At 38.5% G+C, this 14682-nt stretch overlaps 1 protein-coding gene across 1 annotated transcript in view; it reads right to left on the reverse strand.

Moving 5' to 3' along the window:
* The window catches only part of LOC120539258 (serine/threonine-protein phosphatase PP1-beta catalytic subunit), a 49542-nt gene extending 35522 nt beyond the window's left edge, over window positions 1-14020 (reverse strand). The window contains exon 1 of the mRNA XM_039769165.1: window positions 13745-14020. Within this exon, the coding sequence (XP_039625099.1) occupies window positions 13745-13796 (52 nt within the window). The 5' untranslated portion in view covers window positions 13797-14020. The remainder of the gene's footprint in view (window positions 1-13744) is intronic.
* Window positions 14021-14682: the final 662 nt, after the last annotated feature.

Below are 14682 nucleotides of genomic sequence, written 5' to 3' on the forward strand. Positions count from 1 at the left end.
TTGCAGGAATTGTGTTGAAGTGACATTTGGCATCTGTCAAGCGTTGTAAGCAAACAACCAGTTTCATTGATAACTTCACATCCAGCTTTTGAGAGTTTAAACATTCATAAACATCAAAGTGTCCACTACTGAAATCGTCACCTGTGAATCTAAGATGTTTAAGAGGCATTGGCGGTTGTCGAAAGGTGTACAATATTTGGCCATTTCAGTACACTTGAAAGCAACAACAGAACAATTCAGCGGCAGCCATCAACTCACATGCAGAACCACAGGTGAAGGGCTTAAGCATTTCACTCTTATAGTGCTCCTGTGTAGTATAATTGTCTCCTGTACCATCATCAGTCCACACCTTGAACCTGTCCCAGTCATTCAATACATAAGACACAATGTTCCTCCGGATATCAAGAGTGAGCCTGATATGGCTGTGCAATATGTAACACAGAGAATGGAAAAGGTAGGTGGTATCTCCGGGCATGGAAACCACTCGGTAAGTGACAGTTCTTTGATCGATGGTGATCACCTCGATAGACATGTTAATGGGGGTATGGTTGGAATGATAAAGGAAATGGGTACCTGAACAATGTAAAGTAACTCTAAAAATCCATAAGGTCATAAACAGGTTTTCTATGCTCTAACTGCGAAAATATTAGATTTATAAATAAAGAATTCTACTTCGTGGAAATTCATTTTTCTTTCTGGAGCGGATTAACCTCGATAAACGAGGGTTTACCGTAGAACTGTGCGGAGAATATTTATAAACAGTGTGGGATAGTTTCTAAGGGCTTAAAATATATAAAAATAACCATACAAACATATGGTTTCTACTTCGCAGATTTATAAAAATCGCGGGGGGCTCTGGAACGCAACCCCCGTGATCGAGGAGGGATTACTGTATATATATATACTAGCAAAATACCCGCTTACAGGCGGAGAAGTAGTGTGTTAAAGAAGCAATGAAAAAGAAAAGGAAACATTTTGAAAATAACGTAACATGATTGTCAATGTAATTGTTTTGTCACTGTTGTGAGTGATGAGCATTGTTGTCATATATATTTCCACACACACACACACACACACACAAACATATATATATACATATCTATACATGTACACATATATATATATACACACCCACACATATATACATACATATATATCTACATATATACATATACATACACACATACACACACACATATATACACACACAGCTATTTCGTATCAGTGCAATACGCTGCTTGTTAAAACGGATAACTCCCGCTCTTACGTGCAAGTCTGCGTGGATATTATGAACTATCGTATTTGTTCAAGTTCTATTTAAATTTTAAATAGAAGGAATTTTTATTTAGTCGACAGAAATATCTTTGGTAGGAATGGTAAAAACAGACAGGAATATTATTCATGAATAAATCAACTCAAACCTTAAACAACTTATAATATTTTGCTCTCCATAAAAATATATCCTGTCTAAATTATACAAGTTAGAAATACAGTAAACGTTAAAAGAACAAACATTCAAATTTCTTTACTCTTATGTAATTTTATATAAAAAATAAACTTAGATTTTAAATATCCCAAAAGATTTTGCTCTCCATAAAAATATATCCTGTCAAAATTATACAAATTCAAATATGAACATGCTGCATAACAAAACCTGGAAATATAAATAAAATGTGTTCCTTTCAGCAATAACAAATCAAATCATTCAGTTGTCTTTGCTCATATGTCATTTTAGAGCTGGACGCCTGGCATCTTTTTTTGGCAACAAGTTCGTTTCTGTTTGGTGTGAGGTTCTGTGTTGTGGAGATTCTCAGGATGGATTGCAGGTGCTCATCAGTGAGGCGACTCCTGTGTGCTGTTTTGTTAGTCTTTATCACTGAGAAGAGCTTCTCACACAGATATGTGCTACCAAACATGCACAAGGTTCGAGCCGCATGTAGACGGACTTTTTTTGTTCTTCAAAGTCACCAAAGCGCCGTGCAAACTCAGTGCGCTCAGTTTATCAGCAAAGTGCGTATTTGGGAACACCGTAGTGACGACTTGGTTTAACATTACTTGGCAACAGGGAAAGTGGGGCAAGGTGCACTGGTGCATTTGTGTCTCCCATAAAAGCAGCTTCACTTGAAATCACTTTGTGATTGTGCACGGGTAAAACGTCCGCTGAAGTGTCAGATTCTTATTTAATTATGCTGCTTTCTGTATCTTCTGCATTGCATTCAGGTTACCCTGATGTTTTATCTCATAGTGCCGTCTTAGATTAAATTCTGTAATTACAGCCACATTAGCTCCACAAATGAGACACACGGGTTCAGTAAACATATACTCAGCCTCCCATCGGTTTTTAAAGGCTCTATTTTCAGAATCAACTTTTCTCTTCAGCATCGTGTGAGCTAGCTTCGCAATAACTTGTTCGGCAAGGCGGCTGAAGCGCTGCATTATGGGATCTGTAGTTTATTGTGTTACCAGCGCTTCATATACCCGGCTTTAATAACAATAATACAGTATATAAAATGATCTCGGGCGGATATAATTACACCGGGCGGATGTGGCCCGCCCTTGAGTTTGACACATATGGACTAAATAGAACTTGAAAAGATATATTTTTTCAAATGTGATCGCGCAATTCAGATAGAGTTGACGCCACTACAGCCTGCATCCTCCCTCGCTGTTACTTTTTACCGCTCATCTAATGAATACACTGAGTATGGCTTTACCAAAACAATCATTGATGGTGAATAAAGTATCCATTATTCGAGTATGTAGATCGGATATATATATATATATATATATATATATATATATACGCGCGTCTCGCAGCGGAGAAGTAGTGTGTTAAAAAGCTAGAAAAGAAAAGGGAACATTTTAAAAATAACGTAACATGACTGTCAATATACAGTATTTGTTTTGTGAGTGTTACTGAGTGTTGCTGTCATCAAGGATTTGATTATCATTATTTCTTTCAATCAGGTTCGTATTTGTAGGATGTGTTGTGTTCAAGTTACATTCCGTGTTTGTCAATCGCTGTAAAGATGACAGGTTTCATTCATCGATTCGCTTCTTACTGCATCAATAAACAGCTCGTCTTCTTCTTTATCTGAGACCTGACACACTGCATGCACGGGTTTTTTTTACACTGTCTTCCTTTAGCGGGACATTGACTTTTTCCAACGTGTGCTTTGTTTCCGCAGTAGCTGGATTTATGAATATGCTTATCAGACGCTTCATATTTTTTGCTGCCTTTTCAATTGTGTAATTCGGTTTTGTTCAGCTCTTTGGAACTGTTGCTTTTATCTGTGCACTGCGCCAGTTCACGTGAGCCACTCGGTGTACATGCATCGAAGGTTCCCAGCTGTGCTGGTGCCATCTCGTGCTATGTCCATGGCTGTATTTAATGTTACCTTAGTCCTGGCACTTAAAACTTTCTCGCAGTTTCGCTGAGTTTGTGTCAAACACCACCCTGACCATCTCATCTTCCTCTCCATAAACACAGTCCTTCACCCGTGAATATTTAGTGGGAGTTTGCTATTGGATTGCCGCTGACGGACGGCCTTATATGGGCAGGCACTAAATTACAAACGCCAGCGCAGCCTGTCTATGAACTTAATTTAAAGTGTAGGTTTACATCGTGCTTTGTTTCGAGTAGCAGAACTCATGAATATGGTTGTATATGTCACTTTCGCCGCTTCTTATTGTTTAGCTGCCTTCTCAATTATATAATGCATGTTTTCTTCAGCTTTTTGAGGTCTTCCTGGTTTTCTATACTGCGTGATTACGTGGGAGGCGTGATGATGTCACATGAAACTCCGCCCCACGGCGTTCAAGCTCATCTCCATTACAGTAAATGGAAAAAACTGCTTCCAGTTATGACCATTACGCGTAGAATTTCGATATAAAACCTGCCCAACTTTTGTAAGGAAGCTGTAAGGAATGAACCTGCCAAATTTCAGCCTTCCACCCACGGGAAGTTGGAGAATTAGTGATGAGTCAGTGAGTGAGTGAGTGAGTGAGGGCTTTGCTTTTTATTAGTATAGATATCTATACTAATAAAAGGCAAAGCCCTCACTCACTCACTCACTCACTCACTCATCACTAATTCTCCAACTTCCCGTAGGTAGAAGGCTGAAATTTGGCAGGCTCATTCCTTACAGCTTACTTACAAAAGTTGGGCAGGTTTCATTTCGAAATTCTACGCCTAATGGTCATAACTGGAAGGTATTTTTCTCCATTAACTGTAATGGAGTTGAGCTGGAATGACGTGGGGGGTGGAGTTTGTGTGACATCATCACGCCTCCCACGTAATCACGTGAACTGACTGTCAACGCAGTGCGTAGAAAACCAGGAAGACCTCCAAAAGCGCTTAAGAAAACATGCATTATATAATTGAGAAGGCAGCTAAACAATAAGAAGTGAGCGAAAGTGACATATACTACCATATTCATGAGTGCTGCCAGCTCGAAAGAAAGCAAGGTGTAAACCTAAACTTTAAATTAAGTTCATAGACAGGCTACCTGGCGCTTCACATGCCCACAGGTAATGCGGATACAAGTTTAATGAGAGGACGAGGATATAAACGAGAGTTTTGATCACTTTGTAACTAAGTTAAAATTGTAGGTGAAGGGGTGTGCTTATGCAAATTCCGAGACTGTGTTTGTGGGGATTGACAGTTAAGGCGGGTGGGGAGTCACGTCATCATCTCCCTCCCACCTCATTTTGCTCTGAGCTGAGCTCAGCGCTGTCTTCGAAGCAACTTCAGACTGCCACCAAATACTCACAGAAAAATCCACAAGTTAATACACACGCTGTCTCTAGAGTTTCTACACACTGAATCCTCCAGGCACTACTTACAAAAGGTCACATTGACAATCGTGTTACGTTATTTTTAAAATCTTTCCTTTTCTTAGCACAAGCACAGCTGAGAAGCTTCATGCATGTGCTCCATAACGCTTAAAAATAATGCATTTAATCACACTTTGCATTACAAGCAAAGGGGAGCTTTTGTCAATGCATGATTTCCTGGTACACGATTACATTGATCAGCATCCGATTCATTTTACCCTCGCACCACCTTAGTTTGAGAAGAAGTATGAAAAATATGAGGTTAACACAGAAAAACAGATCACCAATTCAAGCTTTATGAATAATCGATTCGCCATCAATAATTGTTTTGGTAAAGCCATCCTCCTTCCATTTTATAATTTTTCCGCCACTAGCCATGATTAAATGAACGGTAAAAAGTAAGAGCAAAGCGAGGGTGACTTATTTAGGCAGGCATATATATGACAGCAACACTCATGACAATGTCAATCATGTTACGTTATTATTAAAATGTTTCCTTTTCTTTTCATTACTTCTTTAACACACTACTTCTCCGCTAGGCGCTGGTATTTTGATATATATATAATATATGAATGACCTCCAAAGAGTGCTGAGACTTTTGATATCATGAACGTGTCTGCAAAAACTGGGGTCTCCTGCCCAGCAAAAGTCGAGCAGCCAGCGCTGCGTGCATAGCTGTGCCGGCCTTTGAGACGCTGACTGCGCTTCTGCCTTAAGTCAAAGTGAGCACTTTTAATTTTTTCATCCTCCCCTGCGCTATAGCCCAGACAAGTGCAAACACGGGACCCCTTTTCTACACCACGGCAAAATAATATTAAGGCGATTCACACTTTCTTTTGCGTATCGATTATCAGGTCCTCACCTCGAATTATGAAGACACGCACACGAGTGGAGGACTGACAGTGCCATCACAGCCGATTAATGGCGGGACGCCTCACCAGTCTACACAAGACCCACCGCGACTGTCCCCAAAAGGCGATCATAACGCCAGCGAACACATCTCTCTATACTATATAAAAGAAAAGGCAACTTTCCTTTCTTTACACCTTTTTCCTTTTATCCCAAACCAAAGCCTTTCTCTTAACACTGCAGAGGACACAAAACTAATTTTCTTTAAATGCCGGTAAGGCACATTACCAGAGGCACAAATTTGAACGTTCACATAGAAAATGTAATTTCAATGTACCTGTACTTCTTAAAACGTTAATGTTTTACTGTTTAATAACTTATAGACTATAATTTATTATTTTTCCCTTGCACTCAGTGACCAAACCTATACACACATACATACAAACATACACACAAGTATATGTATGTGTGTATATATATATATATATATATATATATATATATATATATATATACACACACACACATATAATTTGTGTGTGTGTATCTATGTATGTATGTGTGTGTATATATGATGTTGATAGGTATATATATATATATATATATATATATATATATGAAAACTAACATTATGTTACAATTAACATTTTGTCTGAGTCAGTACATTTTTACCAACTCTGACAGTTCAATAATTGCTTCCAACTTCAGCTCCATAATCCTGCTTACAGCGGTCTCTTCCTCTTAATGGAGATGAACTTTTCTGAAGATTGCGCCCAATTCATTTCTCTAAACATTTTGAAATATTTATATTCAACTTAGATTTCTTAGAACTCACAGTCCATTTCACTAGAACCTGAAAATGATTCTTAAGTCTAAGACCAGGTCTATACTTCACACGACGCATGCTCCAGCAGATGCTACTGCTACGCAAGCGTTTTACGGTTTATATTTGCACGCAGTACTTTACATAAATCTGGAAGATTCCACCAGGTGGCAGTGCAAGATATCATCACGATGAGAACAGGTTCAGCTTTGCTGTGTTGTGAATTGCCTGAAACATCCATTAAATTCCGAGGACACCTTGCCACAATTTCTCTGAAAAAGATGGGTTTTCAATGATTAAATCCATCAAGCCAGGGGTGTGCCCATTCCAACTAGCATCGGGCATGAGGACAAAACAATCCCTGGACAGGGGCATCACCTCATCGCAAGGTGAATACAAGCACACACATACATTAGCACTGCTTTATCATCACCAAATCCCCAAACCATCATGTCTTTGGAAGGGAACCGGAGCACCCTCCAGGAAACCCACCAGAGAAACATGCAAACTCCAGGAAGGGAACACCAGCAATGTGACTCCCTGCGAGACAGCAGCGCTACTGCTCTGCCACCGTGTCGCCGCCATTTGCGTAATTATTAACAATATTCTTTATTTAAACAAAGTTAACGATTTATCTGTAAAAGGTAACATACATACTTTAATGCATTTTATCATCAAGTACAAATCTAAGGATTCTAAATGTGCAGAGAGCTGGAATATCATAAATTTAATGTGTTCTGTGTGGTGATCTATGGTTTCTTGCTGCTGCTGTCAGGTCAGGAGGAAGCCCCAGAAGCACGTAGTGATTAACAACTGGGTCGGTTTTAAGATGATGATTACGACAGTCTACTTTAATAAGTAAATGAGTTTAAAGTAAACTACAAGGTTAAAGTGGACATTTCAAGATTAAAGCCGAAATTTCAATTATGATCACAAAATACATCTTTCTCCATGTTCTTAATTTTTTTCTCTAGGGCTCAAATATGCTGCTGTACATTCTCATGCAACTTTAAAATGTATCGTGTCATTATGTTAGGGCATACGCAACGCTTAAATATAAAAGCACCATGAATGTATTTGTATGTTAGCATTTTGTTTCACCACATAGAACCATTCATTAAACATCAAAGCACACACATTGATCCTGCAGCATCCTCAAAGTGGCTTTCTGTCACATGTAGATAGTAAATTGAGACTCTGACGTCACATTTCAACTTTTATCACACCGCGCACGCCACCAACCCCGCCCACTTTTTGCTGGTACTGCAACTCGCACACGCATCACATTAGCTTCAGAGGACACATCAAATGAACACTGGGAACGTGTGGCAGCCATGATGTGTGCGCATACGCATTTGGCATGAAGTATAAACAAGCCCTAATGCATCAGTGTATTTGTAAATTTAGTGTTTTTTTTTTAAATTGGTAAGAGAATATCAGATGCTCACACATACATTCATATGAAAAGGTTTGGGAACCCCTCTCAGTCTGCAAAATAATTTACTTTCCAAAAAAAAAAAAAAAAAGATAACAGTGGTATGTCTTTCATTTCCTAGGAACATCTGAGTACTGGGGTGTTTTCCAAGCAAAGATTAAATTAAATGTGAAAAACTGGCTGTGCATAAATGTGGGTCCCCTTGTAATTTTGCTTATTTGAATGCATGTCACTGCTCAATACTGACTACTTGCAACACCAAATTGGTTGGACTAGCTCGTTAAGCCTTGAACTTCATAGACAGGTGTGCCTAATCATGAGAAAAGGTATTTAAGGTGGTCAATTGCAAGTTGTGCTTCCCTTTGACTCTCCTCTGAAGAGTGACAGCATGGAATCCTCAAAGCAACTCTCAAATGATCTGAAATCAAAGATTGTTCAGTGTCATGGTTTAGAGGAACGCTACAAAAAGCTATCTCAGAGGTTTAAACTGTCAGTTTCAACTGTAAGGAATGTAATCAGGAAATGGAAAGCCACAAGCACAGTTGCTGTTAAACCCAGGTCTGGCATGCCAAGAAAAAAATACAGGAGCGGCATATGCACAGGATTGTAAGAATGGTTACAGACAACCCACAAATCACCTCCAAAGACCTGCAAGAACATCTTGCTGCAGATTGTGTATCTGTACATCGGTCTACAATTCAACACAATTTGCACAAAGAACATCTGTATGGCAGGGTGATGAAAAAGAAGCACTTTCTGCACTCACACCACAAACAGAGTCGCTTGTTGTATGCAAATGCTCATTTAGACAAGCTAGATTCATTTTTGGAACAAAGTGCTTTGGATGGATGTGACAAAAATTGAGTTATTTGGTCATAACAAAAAGTGCTTTGCATAGTGGAAGAAGAACACTGCATTCCAAGAGAAACACCTGCTGCCTACTGCCAAATTTGGTGGAGGTTCCATCATGCTGTGGGGCTGTGTGGCTAGTTCAGGGACTTGGGCCCTTATTAAAGTCGAGGGTCGGATGAATTCAACCCAATATCAACAAATTCTTCAGGGTAATGTTCAAGCATCAGTCACAAAGTTGAAGTTACGCAGGGGTTGGATATTCCAGCAAGACAATGACCCAAAACACAGTTTGAAATCTACAAAGGCATTCATGCAGAGGGAGAAGTACAATGTTCTGGAATGGCCTTCACAGTCCCTTGACTTGAATATCATAGGCAATCTATGGGATGATTTGAAGCAGGCTGTCCATGCTCGACAGTCATCAAATTTAACTGGAGAAATTTTGTATGGAAGAATGGTCAAAAACACCTCCATCCAGAATCCAGACACTCATCAAAGGCTATAGGAGGCATCTAGAGGATGTTAGATTTGTAAAAGGAGGCTCAACTAAGTATTGATGCAGTATCTCTGTTGGGGTGCCCAAATCTATGCACCTGTCTAATTTTGTTATGATGCATATTGCATATTTTCTGTTAATCCAATAAACTTAATGTCACTGCTGAAATACTACTGTTTCCATAAGGCACGTCATATATTAAAAGTAAGTTGCTACTTTGAAAGCTCAGCCAATGATAAACAAAAATCCAAAGAATTAAGAGGGGTTCCCAAATTTTTTCATGACTTTATATTTAATACTTCATCAAAATGAATCCTTTTAGTAAAATATATTTATCATCTTAATAAATGCAAATATATAGTTCTAAAAAATAAATCACTAAGTATACATTTCATCATATGTTGCAAATAAATCAACTACCAAAAATTCTCTGAACTTTTAAAAATATATTAAAAAGTAAAAGTAATTATATTTGTGTTTACTAATGAATAAAATGGAGTTATGCACTTTAATACATTCTTTTGTATCAAGGTGCCAGACAGTAGCGACATGTTCCATGATGGCTGGACATGCAAGCCAAAATAGGACTACACTCTGTAAATGTGACAATACAGCAACAGCTAAAACAACTACTTAACTACATATTAAAAGTTTAATTAGGATAAGCTTAAAAATGTTTACTTGTGTTAATTCAAGTTTCCTTTTTAATAACTCAGCATTTTTATCTAAAAAAAATTTAATTTTCTATACAGTATAGAAAATATGTTGATTACATTGGAATAAAACATTTCTTTTAATTTTTACATCAGATTCACCAGAGAACACTCTTAATGTAACTTATACCATATTACACAGATTCTGTGCCAGCCTGACCGATCACAATTTTGTACCAAGCAGAACCATTCTAATAAAACACTGCCTAAAAAGGACGCTTCAATTATGTGACTTCTCAGTTGATAGTAGATCTAAAATGTTATCATTTCAGCTTTACAACAAAGCAATTACTGCATCAGCTTCCAGCAAACACACTTGGTAAAAACATGCAGGAATCCTCCAAGAGTGAAGGATGCTAAAAAATATATAGAACATTAGAACTACACTCCAGCTCAAGGATTACTAATTAAAAGAATTCTCTAACTTACTGAAATTTTGCAAGAAACAGTAAGCCTAAGAAATGTACTTATTCATGACTTTTAATGCTGTCTGGCAGACAAATGCTGCACTGGAGTCCATGGTCAAGGTTCACTGGTATTCTCACACAAACGTTTCTAATATGAGAACAGTACTACATTATAACAGTCTTTTTACAATGAAATAACTATACGAGAGTTCTGTTTCTAAAGATGTGTTTAACAAATATTCTTGTACTGTAGAAGGAATAAATGTAAATATATTTTTCATATTGTCTATTTTTCAATGTGTCTACTTTATAAGAGCGCAAATGCAAGGCTGAAGATCACTCAGACATACTTGAGAATTCATGTGTATCTGCTTTATATTATCCAACAAAGAACTGACAATATCGCACTGAGATTGCCTTAAATAGTTCTGTCATGTAAAGCCCCCCAAAATCAGCATTCTTAATAAACGCTGTGAAAATCAGGAGGCACAACAGCCACCCAAATCTGACACAGACGGACACTAGGACAAATCCCAGCACAGCACATGTTTATTTTACAGTGGGAAATGTTTTTCCTTTGTTCCCCACCTGCACAGCACAAAGCACAGTCTATAGCACAACATCAGCACACAGTACTTTATCATCTCTGTCTCTTTCTCCTTCCTCCTCCACTGGCAAGCTTCATTCTCTTCCTCCAGACTCTGGTCCCCTGAATGGAGTGATGCAGCTTCTTTTAAAAAGCACCTGGAAGTGCTCCAGATGTCCTATTATTTCCTTCTGGCAGCACTTCTGGATGTGGCAGAAGTGCTTCAATAAAGGGCTCCACGGTTCTCCTAGTGCCTCCTGGAAGTAACCACGAACCCTAGTGGGGCTGGGCGTCCAAACTTCAAGCCCATGTCACTGTGCCAAGCAAGGGGGCTGCCCTCTGCCGTTCAAGGGTAAGCAACGTCCTGTACATGCTCTCTACCCTGGTCCTTCCCTCAGCAAGGTGTCCCAGCCGGGTAAGAACCCCAGTTGTCTATCACAACACTTATTAAAGCTTTGTATCATCATCTGTCTAAAACTCCCTCATTATGTATGGTCTTGAGGCTTCTTTGTGATCTATATTCTAACTCTCTGATGACCCCGCTGCTTCATCAAAAAGAAATACATTGTCACTTAAACCAGTGCCATCTGGTTTTTTCTATATCATCTTTGTTTGCAGCTATTTTATCCTTTTTTTGCTGAATTCAGTATTTGAATTTACATTTTTCATATACCTAAAACTTTGTTTAATACAATGATAGGCATTTTCACTTGAAAAGACTTGACATTCAGAAAATAGTAACATAATATAAAATGCAGTTCAGGGTCATAGGAAGCCAGGAGGCAATACTGGCAGCATTGAAACAAGGTAGGAAACACGTCAGGATGTGGCGCCAGTCCAACACTGGGCCACACACACACACACACAACACTTACAGATTTTCCTAATAACCTAATATGCATTTTTTGAGATATATAAGGAAAACAGGAGTATGCTGAGAAACAACCTTCTAGGAATGGGATGAATGTGCAAACGCCATACAAGCAGTTCCTGGGCCAGAATCTAAACGCAAGACTCTGATGCTGTAGCATCTGCCATCCTGTCCTTTAACTTGGAACAATTTAGAATTTTATCAATAAAAACAATGTTGGGTGATTAAAAGTGTAAAAATTACCAAATTTGAATTAATGTAACATTGTGTTGCGTTCATAAGACTTACTTATTAACACTTTGAATTATCTTCCAGATAACAGCCAAAGTTACTCCTTTTCAGAAAAAACTGAAAGAAAAATGGGTATCAGCAACATGGGTATGTGGAATGCTGTTTTAATTACAAATATATTTTGATATTTGATTCTTTACAGGTCCGAACCATCTAACAGACCACTCCCTGAGGATTAAAATGATTAATTTCAAGCATAAGCATGTGGGGCATAGTTTTAGACTACTACAAGGTCAGCAGTTATCAATGTTATATTTCTTCTATTACACTACAACTTTCCTGAGGAAGGGGCCTGAACTGCCTCGAAAGCTTGAATATTGTAATCTGTTCCATTAGCCAATAAAAGGTGTCATTTTAATTCACTTCTCAGTACATCTATGACAATCAAGAATTTTTAGACTTTAAACCTTTTAATATGAGGGCACACTTTTTAATATTTTACACATTCAACGCAACTATTGTTATTATGTACTAGAATCTCATGAAGTAAATCGTCCCTTAATGAACAACCTGAATTTTGATGGCTAACGTAAATTCTGACTTCTTCCCCGATAACTTCAGTGCTGTTTTTTAGGCATACTACGCTGGTACTTCAATGAGTCCACATAAATATAACGGTGTAATTTCCTGGTATCTTTCCAGCGTATTAAAAAGGACTACGAGAATAAAGATAACCAAAAGAACACATAAGTTGCAGTGTTTACAGAAGAAGATGGAGATCAAAGCAGACAAGGAATGACATAATTGCGTGCATCCTTCTACATTTTCAAAAACGTTTTAAACTATTGCCCATGCAGGAATATTACCGCAGAAAAAAAACAACACTCAATGCCCACGTTTCTCATATAGTATGATTACAGGTTTTATACCTAGTGTTACTTCTTTAAAATATTGTATGCTTTATTCCAGGATCGCACATATCCATCTTCTTAACCGCTCGTCCTAAAAACGAACGCAGTGCAGAAGACAGTCATCGACGGGACACCCCTTCATCAGTAAGCAAGAAACAATTTTGCAAGGTACGGCGTATTCAGAACGATCGAGACACACACACACACACACATATATATATATATATATATATATATATATATATATATATATATATATATATATATATACATAAAATTTTATTTTTTTCATAACACCCCCAAGGATAAACCGTGTCTAGTGTAGCTTACATCATAAATCTCTATGTATCTCTCTACCTTGACCCAAATTATGTTTTCTTTTGTTAAATTCAAGCAAGGCACGCCATTGGCAGTGGCGTTAAAAGCAGAAAAAGCATCCACGACGTGACCACAAGTGCAAGTTGTTAGGTGGCAACGGCGCAAATGAAAAGGCTAAGTACACACGAGTACAGTAGAGTGCATCAGCATGGAGCCTTAGTGTTATTTTGGCAGGCGGGGACAGGAAGCGCCCGGGACGATCCATCACTAAAGCCCGAGGATTATTAACCGTCCCTTGGCCCGCGCCCGCCCCCCCAACTGCCTCTGCCGAAACCATTCTTAACATGCCTTACGCAAATTCCAGGTAACGAAACGCTCTGAATCTCAATAAGCATGGTAAGCAAAACGCCCCTCACCTTCAAGCAGCCTGGAGATCAACGAATCCACATCCAACTCCCCTTCCGCCATTTCTGCAACTGTTGACGAGCAGCAGAACTCGCAGTCCAAATAAGTCCGTGTCCTCGCGCCGCAGTCGCTGGGAGGAAGGGGGCGGTCGGGCGCGCAGGTCTTTACGCCCGCCAAATTCCGTTCGCCGGGCCTTTGGAACGAACTTGTGTCTCGAAAAGGTAAAGAATGTAAGCGCCTGAAAAATGCAAACGCTCAATAAAAACGATCACATTCACGTATTAACATGATGTTTCCTCTCCTCCATATAGTAAGTTAAAGATAAAAATAAAGATGTGTAAAAAAAGGCTATAATTCATACATAATGTTTTTAGAAAAGGCTCGGGGATTGAAAAAAAGATCTACTCGCGTTTATTGAAATGTGGACATTTAAGAACAAAATGTAACAAGTTGCAGAGTTAAATATATTTGTTATGAAATATGTTGTATGACTAGAGAATGCGAATGAACTTGCTTAGCGAGTCGCACAGCTTGTCCGTTCCGTGTTTCTTACACGCTCTTTCTTTTTGAGTCCAGCGCCTGGCTGGATCGGCTGCTACAGCATTGAGCCTCACACTCTGAAAATTGTATTTGTTAAATTTTATTAAAATTTCATATTGGCAATTCTCCTTAAATTAAGCCCTCCGATACAGCTCATATTTCCGTAATTAAGTGCCAGGTATTTTAGTGAAAATCCCTTCCCAATCAGCAATCCAATTTCCTCCTATTTTAAGAATGTTACCCCCAATCTGAAAAACTAAACTTTTTAAGTATTGTTTAGTAAATTACACATTAAATGCAAGCTGTTTCAAAAATAGGAACAGTGGTCTGTTGTAAAGAAAGGTCCTGTTACTTGTGTGGGTAAATTATACTGCCGTGATAGTTAACTGGATCATCAGACTATAGTTGT

The sequence above is a fragment of the Polypterus senegalus genome, chromosome 11 (assembly GCF_016835505.1).
Source record: "Polypterus senegalus isolate Bchr_013 chromosome 11, ASM1683550v1, whole genome shotgun sequence".
Lineage (NCBI taxonomy): Eukaryota > Metazoa > Chordata > Cladistia > Polypteriformes > Polypteridae > Polypterus > Polypterus senegalus.